General features: G+C 34.6%; 1 protein-coding gene across 20 annotated transcripts in view; it reads right to left on the minus strand.

Moving 5' to 3' along the window:
• The window catches only part of LOC105421545 (pentatricopeptide repeat-containing protein At4g21880, mitochondrial), a 121,897-nt gene extending 113,793 nt beyond the window's left edge, over positions 1 to 8,104 (minus strand). For 15 of the 20 annotated variants that reach the window (XM_088858290.1, XM_088858289.1, XM_088858272.1 and 12 more), the window contains exons 1-3: positions 7,706 to 8,104; positions 4,744 to 5,379; positions 3,171 to 3,350 (exon numbers count right to left, since the gene is read on the minus strand). Coding sequence is in view for 18 of the 20 variants with exons in the window: in XM_088858289.1 (XP_088714415.1) it covers positions 3,171 to 3,350; positions 4,744 to 5,379; positions 7,706 to 7,871 (982 nt within the window). In the remaining 2 variants the exon portion in view is untranslated. Of the gene's footprint in view, positions 1 to 3,170; positions 3,373 to 4,743; positions 5,380 to 7,705 lie in introns of all 20 variants that reach the window. The other 5 variants (XM_088858291.1, XM_088858285.1, XM_088858288.1 and 2 more) reach the window with 3 other exon arrangements.
• Positions 8,105 to 10,586: the final 2,482 nt, after the last annotated feature.

Raw genomic sequence — 10,586 nt, forward strand, 5'->3', positions numbered from 1 at the left:
GAGGACTTGTCCTTCGAAGTTCCTATACACCCCCCGCACCCCCTCCCCACTCCGGCTGCGCTGGGATTACCAAGCGAGATACCGTCGAAATTGAGCTTTACTTGTCCCTCAGGAGGAGGGGTCCATCGAGGGGTGCTTCCAGTCTGGCGATGACACAGGTTAATAAGGTTTGTCAAATCTCTCAAAAACGAAGAGGCAGAATTGCTCACGAAAAATTTGTACTGGAAGGCTCAAAAAATAACTGAGTACATTATTTTAGCCTACAAATATGATCCCTGGGCATCTCTCTGACCTGAACTAGGGATGACCCACTGCAAACCCTTCTTGTTTGTACAATATGCCTGGGGCTAAGGGTTTTAGACATGACCAGGGCCATAAATCGCCCAACCCTTGGTCAGTTAACACACACACTTCCACTGAAGTGCAAATTCCACTATGCATATCATTTTTACAAGCTTTTTAGGCCTTTAAATGCCACAAAAACCCAACACATTGTTAGCTTCTTTCTTTAAAAAGTATTTCAAAACAACCCCATTTTCTTAAAAAGTTTTGCTAGTCTATTTCCATAGGGTGGACCTTTGGTCCACCATCTTTTTCTTTAAGAGGTGTAACCACCTTTTTACATGGTCACCTTACAACCCCTTTTTCTTGTAAAATTGACACCTTCTCATGAGGTTTTACAATTTGTTTGCCTCTCTCCCTCTCTCGTTTAAACGAACTCTCTCTCCTTTAAACAAACTCTCTCTCCCTACGGGTTAAAAATAGAGGACTCCGTGTTAATAGGAAGCCTCACAGTGAACTCTATCTCAGTTCGTAGGCTCTTTCTCTCACTAATTTTGACAGAAGCATAGACGGTTTTCTCTCAATGAACTGGATGACTATCTCATGGCATCATGAAGTGAATGATGGATTTTGTTTAATGTACGGTTTTCTCGCTCTCTGATGCGTGACTTTCTTATCATCCGATAAGTTTTTGAACTTAATAAGTTTTTGAACTTAATATATTTTTATACAAAAAATTTCGATGTGTTTTATACCCAATCGATGTTAGCATTTTATCGATTGCAAGACTAATTTTTAATGAGAGAGAAGACGTTCCCAATCAATGTTTTATTGTAGTATACCGATTGGATAATATATTTTGTAGTGAGAGGAAGTAGTTTGCCATCCTAATCAATGTTTTTATTGTGCCGATTGGATGTTGATTTTTGTAGAGAGAGATAAGTTTGTTTTCAATTGATGTCTATAGAACCATACCAATTGGAAAGACATCAATATTTTTTGTTACTCTGGTTTTATACGAGTCTCATGAGTGTGCAACTCAGGGACTCGGGAATTTTATTCTGATCTGGCTGTATCTTGGGAGTGTACTCGCCAAAACCCTTTTGCACCTCGGAATATTACTCGAGATGGGGGCGTTTAACACTTCGAAGATAGTGAGCTCCTCTCGTACCTCCAATTCCCCTGTTTATGATACCAAATATTTGGGAGATTATATCCACCGTGATGTTTAATTAACCGCAGTGAGACTCTAATCAACCAACACACATAGGCGCACCACATAATAATCCAATGTGGTCAAAGTTAACATGAATTAACATTCAACTACAAATGGCTAAAGTTAAAAAGTACTTAACAAATTATCATACTAATGTCTTTTGTAGGTAATTTGAAGGCAGGTACAACTTGGGCCTTGGAGCATTAAAAATTACGTACTCCATGTCTTCACCCTCCTTGCATAACTAGAAATTATACAGCCCATACCCCTCGATATTCCACTAACACAATGTGTACGAAAACAAAACAAAAAAAAAAAAATCTTATATTTTCTCATTAAATGCATTTACTTTCATTTCACCACATCAACTAAGTCATATATTTCGGAAAAAGGTTAGAGTTTCTTACACAATTGCTTTTCTAATAGAACTAGAAGTTGAAGGCTATTTTCAAAGATAATTGGGATATACATTTGGAATCAATTCAGATTACATTTCTAATAATGCTAGAAGTGGCAGCTATTCTTAAAGATAATTGGGAAAGAGATTTGGGTTCAATTCAGATTTCAACAAAGAGCAAGACAATGGCACAAACAAATTACCATTGACCCATTTTCAACTATAAATATGAAATCAAAATCTCAGTTTCAACTATACATGAAATAATATTCGTATGTTTTGTAAACACAATTACAAATTACCTAGAATGCTATGCGTGTCTGACCCACTATTCACAACTCACTATTTACAATATAATATAATATATTATATAGTCTTTTATTTGTATATTAAATAATATATTTAACATATAAATTATATATAAAATAATAATATTTACTATATAATATACAAATAATATAACATATTACATAACTATATATTTTTAGTTATAATATTTGAATAATGCGTGTATATATTTAATATATTTATGAACTATATTTAGATATATATTTGTGAAATATATTTAAATCAAGTTACCAAACATATAAAATTCAGTACATAGTGCTTTTTAAACGTATTAACAAACATGGAGAAAATAAAGTTTCCAAAGCATTTTCCTGCAAAGTGTTTACATATATAAATATTTTTCAGGGGGAAATATTTACGCACCAACCAAACATGCCCTAATAAAGAGGAGGCAAGAAGAAAAGTTTCAAAGGACAAAGAGAAGAGGGCCTAGAGAGGTGTAGCACATGGGCAGAGATGGGACGGTGCAAAAGGAGTGGTCTATGGGAAGACCAAAGTAAAAAAATGCACTTGACAGTAACAATGTGAGAGAATAGAGAGGGTTGGCGAAAAACTTAGTATGCTATCATCCCAAGGGAAGTATTCAATGGTATTCAATGGGAAGACTTTGCCGCTCCATAATAGTGTTGCATAGTCATAAAAATAAGAGTGAAGGAACAACTAAAGATTTGCCAATGAAAGAATTATCGGTATTGAACAACAGATTAAACGAAGTATCTAAGCAGAAATTTCCTTCGTCAAGATATATAAACATTCATACAAAATAAGAGTTCAAGTACAAGAATTCACAAGCACTGTTTAGGTTATTTTTCAGCATATCTTCAAAAGTATCAAGAGACAAATAGTTATCATTAGGTCAAAATGAACATGCTGATTACACAACTCTATCTAGATATATTTAAGCAGAAAAATGTTTGAGAGAAGTACCAGTGGCTTTCAAAGCAAAAATGTACTTTTCTGCTGAATCCTCCATTGATAACCTCCCTAAGGCCTTAAATAGACCAGCCAAGCAATCTGATGATGAAACTTTTCTAATGTCTATTACTTCTAGCAATCTCAGCAATTCCAGCTTCTTGTCATTCTCACACAAAGCCAAGAAGTAGTTTGCTGCCAATGGAGTTCAAACATCCTGTTAGAATTTCAAATAGATCAGAAAAGAGTTGCTCACAGCAGTACAGCGATGACTATAAACAAAGCATGCTTTTGTGAAATATAGAATCAATCAAAACAAGTAAGGGTATATTCAAGAATATGAGGCCTTCTAAATCAAACCTTAATGGAAACCACAATCAAGCATGGCTCCCATTGACAGTGGAATGAGATTGCTTGAATGTGATTCAATGGACTAGAAATGAGGTGACAGCCAACCAGTCATTTTTTGCCATATTCCTTGCCGTGATAATGAAGTGAAAGATGCTTAAGATAATGAACAAATGAAGTTCCTCAATTTCAGTTTCCTTCTTACTTCTTCATTGTACCAAGATGCCATCTCAACATCTTTTATTACATATTATTGGTTCTATTTTAATAGAAAAAAACACCTTCCCTCAGGAAAGATCACCAATAAAAAACTATCAACTATAAGTAGCTTGGATGCCTATGCTGCACTACAATTTGCTAAACATCAACCATAAAAACTTCTTTGATGACTATACAAGCCTAAGTAAGTGGTCAGAGGTTTATCATTAGGACATTATTCCTGAAACACTAAATAGTGAAGTACACTTCAAGAAGTGCTGGAACAGGCACTAACTTGAAAAAACTCGACTTGACTTTTGGCTTACTAAGAAGAATATTCCACGTGATCATTAAAAGAAAGCATGTAACAACAGCCAACTTATCCATAAGGATTAGATAAGTTCAGAAACCAACCAGATGACTAGTCCAATTTTACAGTGATGGATTTGAGCAAAAAATTAATGTCATTGAATTCAGTTCAACTATATACATGTGAAGGCACCACCCACCATGTCTTTCAAACTTTCACTCAATTTGAAATGTAGTACTTTCATACAAATAACTCCTTTTCAAGTTATACTATTTCCAAGAGACAAAAAAGTTTATTGCAAGTTGCAGTATAAGAAAAAAGGTCATGGCCCAAAGTAATGACTGTCATAGTAGATGATCATTATCCAGGGTCTCAATCAAACCTTACCACTGTAAAAGTCAAAAAAATTTAATAAATAAATAATGCAAGCAACAAGATAAGTGATAGTTATGCAAACGAACATAATCAACAAGACAAGAAACCTAACTAATGAAGTATAATGAATAAATCTCAAAGCATTATGATGCTCAACAGCTAAAATTTCACATTTCATACTTAATTTTGAACAGGTCTCTTTTTCTGTTTCATCATTGTATTACACTTCAATTGTTTTAACAAAGATCCAAGGACATATATATTGAACATGTGACAACGAAATGGACATCATCATAAAAATGCACAGAAAGAGTATGAATTAAAGCATAGTGCTATTTTATTCAAGGGAGTATGTACCAGCCAACTTTACATTATGCTCAGTATTTTCCACTCCAACAGAGTCACACAGTTCCTGAATCTTTTCTTGATTATCAGCATTGATCCAGAGTAGCATTTCATAGTAACCCAATCGATAACAAGACTCACAGTTCTCATCCTTGATCAGTTCGCTCAACAAAAGAAATTCTTCGGACATGCCCTTATTAGCCAAGTAGAGAAGTAAAGGACCATAACAATCTTCATTCAATTCTAAGCCTTGTTCTTTCATTGATCTCAGAAGTTGAACAGCACTATGAATTTGAGCAGACGATCCTTCCTCATCAACACATTGTTGTGCCTTCTCTATGCAAATTTTTATCAATGCATTGTATTCCTTGACACCATTTTCTCTCCCCAGTTTACTAAAAACATCAAGTGTTGCTTCTGTTCCTAGTTTATCAGCACACAATTTCACTAATCTCTCGAAGCGCCGATTCTGTGTGTTCTTGAAAATCCATTTCTTCTTTCTTTCTCTTAGTAGCTCTTTACGGCGCTGTGAAATATTTGGATGGAGCACATCTGAGAACCATGGTATAACAAGGGCATTCTCAATTGATACCCCATCTTTAGGTGATGAAGAAGAGGCCGAATCAGATGACTTCAAGTTAATGATGCCTGAGACAGATTCACATATTTTAACAAGAAAAAGGTCATGCAGGATGATAAAAGTTTAGCATAGAATTATAGCATTGAGACGAGATTATGAATGTAAAAGCTACAAGAAGCACATATAAGAAAACAAAAAAAAGTATGCTTAGGAAGGAAACTACAAGTTAACCGAACCAAATATACAGGCATCAAATTATTTATGAAAAATCACAAAACTAGAAAAATTGAAAAATATGGATAGTTTCTGATCAATCACATAAAAGAAAGATAAAACAACCGCGATGAAAATGTTCATAACACATTTCTTTTTATCCTTGCTTATGCTTTTTGTGCTCCTTTGAAGAATAGAAGATTGGCACATTCTATTTCTGTATAGGACATGAAGAAAACAAATGGCAGTTTTCCAAACTAAACATTGTTACCTACAAGCAGCACATTTTATTTTCGTGTTTTTTATTATTTTGGTATGAAAGATTAATTTATATTATGTAGGATTTTCTTGGTTGTTTGATACTTAAATGCATCTATGGAAAATCTTGAACTATAAAAATTGCTCCATAATTAAGATTTTGGATTTTTGTTTTTAGCATTTTCAGTCTCCGTTATATTGATATTGATATGAAAAATTGAATTCTTTTCTTTTGGGTTATATTATTTAAGTGCTTCAAGTGAATTATCAATCATTTTCAGGAAAAGTAAAGGGAGTCAATGTTTTAATGTGGTTTTTTGTGAAAGATAGTTTTTCTAGTTTTAATACAAGTTTAAAGCTTGTAAGGAATTTATGTATCTTTTTTTATTTTATGCAGGGTTGCGAAGTGTGAACTGGTGACTGGTGATTTCTTTATCAATTTGTTGAAGGAATGGTGATTTGAGAATTTGGAATTGGAGATTCGCGGTTTGAGTGGGTGATTGGTAGCTTGGTGATTGTTTTGGCATAGGAGACTAGGAGCATTGGGGCTTTTTAGTGGTAATTGGTTCTTTTTTATTGATTACTGACTGAATTGGGGATTTTGGATTCAGGACAGAGAGGAACCTCTATGGCATTACAGGCGAAGGATTTCTTCGATCCGTTCACTACTTAATGAGTCAATATGGTGTGCCTTTTATATATATTGTGAAGGAAATCAGGTTGTAATGCTGTAGCGAACCATGGGTACAACCTTCAGATCTGCCTTTTTGAAGCCAATAATAGCCCCCTTTCTACTCATGCCCATATGGGAGTACATCGTAACACAAATCCTAACTTCATATTATGGTGATCGCACTGTCCTCTTCTGACTCCTTTTAAGCTGGCTTTCCCCGGTTCCTCATCTTGAGTCCATATTTAATAATCTTTTGATTTGGTTAAATTATAGCATTCAACAAAAAAAGGCCCTTCATTTAATTAGTTTCAGCATGAAACTATGACTATGAAGTGAAGGTTAGAGATTTCATGCACAAAAAATATCACCTAAATGCCTGGTGTGAAACCCCATATCAACATTGCAAATTTCAGTTGCACCTCACCTCAAACAATAGTTCTTCTAAGACAAAGCACCTTCAGTACCCACAAAGAAAATTAACTAAGTTCTCTATGGTGTACTACATGACACTAAGTGAAGATTATCATACTCATTCCTAAAACTCAATATTAACCATGAAATTGAGATTGTGATGATTACAGCTCAAGTTGCATCGATGATTAAGAATCATAACTCGAGGCCGACCACAACATACGTGTCAGCCATTGAACCATTATATTTTTCGTGTATCTCATTAAGGACTGAACCATTATATCTTCAACATATGTTGTTTGAATTACAGCTGATTTATGTTAGAAAAATCGGCCATTTATGACATTACAAGTAATCCAAAATCTTGTTTTCTTTTTTTTTTCTTTAACAAACTCGACTGAACATACCGATGCTTTACTTTTCCTGACTAAAAATAAACATTTCTCATTTTTTTCCCAAGGAATAAATGACAAACTCTAAAACAAAGCCAGGTTTCCACCCAAACAAAAACAACTCAAACCAAAGTTGAAGCAGGAACCAGCTTTGCAAAACATTCCAGCCAATAAAACAATCCTTATTTAAAACCACTGCTTAGCAGGAAAGCCAACGTCAAGCCCCTCACCCAGAAAAAGAAAAGAAAAACTAACTTCACAAAACAAACCAATCAATGGAAACAGCGAAACACTTGCACGCACGCACGCACGCACACACAAAGCGTATAAGCATAGGAACAGGGCAAAACCACAATACAGATCAATGAAACATACACACAAAGCGTATAAACATAGGCGATAAGACAAACCCACAATAGAAATGAATGAAAGATAAATTCACAGTACCAGAGAGGAGAGAGGAAATCTCTGCTGATGCTCCTTTACTAATGGGGGCTGAAGAAGAAGAGGTTTTAGGCGGCTTTAAATGAGGCCTGAGGCGCGAGAGAGACTCGGCCGAGGAGGTGGGTGTAGCGGCTTCGAAGAGAGAGGTTATGAAGTTTTTCATCGGCATACTTTGTGCCCTAGCATTTCAGGGTCATATGATCTTCGAATGCTTCTTCTTCCACAGTGAGAAGTAACGAGAGCTTTGCTGCCTTTGCCGAGCGATCAGAACGTAGCTTGGGGTTCGAACGAGGGATTGTGGGTGCGCCAATGCAGTGCTACTTGCTTCGTGCCTCTTCTTTTTTAACGTGGTTTCCTTAATCGGTGGTACAACTGTTAAGAGAGTGAGTCTTGTGTCTGCACTGAAACAAGGCAAGCTTCGTAGCTGATATTATTCGGGAAGATTAGGAAACCGTCCCGGTACTACGACATAGACATTTCATGGTCTGACAGAGAATGGTATGGCGAACATCATTCGTGTTAGAAAATAGAATAAAAAAAGAAAAGGGAAAATAAAAAATAAAAATAAAAAATAAAACCAAAACGTAACTAACCTCGACGTAATTTTTTTTCTCACTTTTTTCTCAAAAATATACTTGCAAAATTAGGTCCAGCGGTAGCGTTCCGGCACTATGTGACATTCAGTTCGGCAGTAAGGATATGTGTAAAATACAGTTCCGCAGTAAGACTCTCGCACTATATAAAGTGCGATCCGACCGTTGTAAATGGCAGTCTGGAACTTATGTGTTCCAGTAATGTGATGGTGCGCGGCAATATGCTATTGGGTCCAAAAGTCAAAGTCAAATCTGTCCAAAATGATTTTTGTATACAAGAAAGGAATTTCATCTAAAAAATGAACTTTTTTCCCTGGGATATTTGGATGGAAATTTTGTTCTGGGAAAAAAGTGAGAGAAAAAGTTAGGCTGGGGTAAGTTATAATTTTTCCAAAAAAAACCGTTAGAAGGTAAAAATCAAGGTTTTTGGAAAAAAATATAAAAAAATTACATAAATATCTATTATATTTTTTTGTTATTATAAAAATATCTGAAACTTTATGTTATTACACATATATCTGTTTTTTAAACTTCATAATACTCTTTTAAAAAAGACGAGACTGCCTATTGTTTGTTTTTAAAAAACCAAAAAAAAATTAATTTTTAATTTTTCAAAAATTGAAATTTTTAAATATCAATGTTATGTATGCCCACATATTTAAACTTGGGGTTGAATTGGCTTTTTGGTTATCATGCATTCACACCTTCGCGTCAAGGGTTCGAGTAATCTAATTTTATTAAAAAGCAAAAAAAAAACCCGTCATATATATATATATATATAATTATTCTTATTTCTTTTTTTAACATGTCGAGTTATAAGCAGTAAAATTCAGTTTTTCAAAAACAAAAAATGGGTAGTTTTGTCTTTTTTAAAAAACAAATGTTGTGAAGTTGAAAAGACAGACATCATAATAACAGAAAGTTTTAGTTATTTTCGAAAGAGTAAAATTTTTTTCCACAAATAAAAAAAACATCATGCAAACGTAAAGAATACAAGGGATTGTGAATACAAGATATTGCAAGCTTTCTCTTAAACCTTAAAATAAAGTCATTTCTCAATAACACCCACCCGAAATACTAAAAAACCAACCCTTCTCTGTATTTTTTAATCTCTTATTTCCTCTCTCTTCATAATAATTTTTCTAAAGAGAAAAACCCATGGGCTATTCACGTTAGGCCTCTCTTTATTCCTTTCTTTTAAGTTTTCTACATCTACTAGATTTTTATCTCCCATAAAATAGGAAGTCTAAAATGAAATGAAGTAATAACGTGAGCTTCCTAAGATAGAGGGATTTCCACAAAATCCTCCAAAGAAAAGCCCTCCCATGAAATATGGGTTTCATCATACAACATCCTCCCACTTGAAGACATATTTCCATTTAGGCTAACATGCTCTGAGAAATTATTGTCCACAAGTTACTAACCATCAAATAACCACAAGCCCCAATTAAGTCCTGCATCAAATGAATTTCCCCTTCCCAATCGTCTTGGTTAATATATCTACTAGATTGTTATCAATATGACTTTTCTGTAGTAAAATTCATACATGTTCTACCACATCACAAATAAAGTGATATGGTTTAGTCTTGTCATGGAAAGTTGGATTCTTTGCTAGAAATAAGGTACACTGGCTATCACAATGAAGCGATATACCTTCTTGTATAACTTGAAATTCACTAAGTAACGTGTTAGTCAAATTGCTTCTTTATATGCATGCGTAAGTGACACATGCTTAGCTTCTGTAGAAGACAGTCACCACAAATTGTAAGCTTGATAACCAACTGCACCACATTTCAAACAAAAAAAACATACTGGTAATAATCCTTCTTTTATCCAAGTCAACTACAAAATATGCATCAACATAATCAGTGACTTTTAAATCCATTCCACTGTAACAAATACCAGTGTTGCAAGTTCCCTTCCGAATGATCCACTTCACAACGGTCTTCACAGTGATCATGGCCAGGATTTGTCATTTATCTGCTCACAACTCTCACTGTATGTGCAATGTCATATCTGGTGTTAACTATAGCAAACATGAGACTCCTGACTGCTGATGAATATGGTACTCGAGACATATATGTCATATCTGCTTCAACGCTAGGATATTATTTCAAAGACAACTTCATATGCACAGGAAATACCACTAACTGGTTTGGCATTCTACATATTAAAGAGTCACATAACTCTTATGAGTTAACTAGATTTTCCTAATTTTCCTATCTCTTGGTGTGCTCATCCCAAAAATTCAATTAACGGCTCCTGAATCTTTCATCTCAAATTCTCTAGCC

The sequence above is a fragment of the Amborella trichopoda genome, chromosome 2 (assembly GCF_054954075.1).
Source record: "Amborella trichopoda isolate Santa Cruz 75 chromosome 2, AtrichopodaSantaCruz75HAP2 v2.0, whole genome shotgun sequence".
NCBI classification, from domain to species: Eukaryota; Viridiplantae; Streptophyta; class Magnoliopsida; order Amborellales; family Amborellaceae; genus Amborella; species Amborella trichopoda.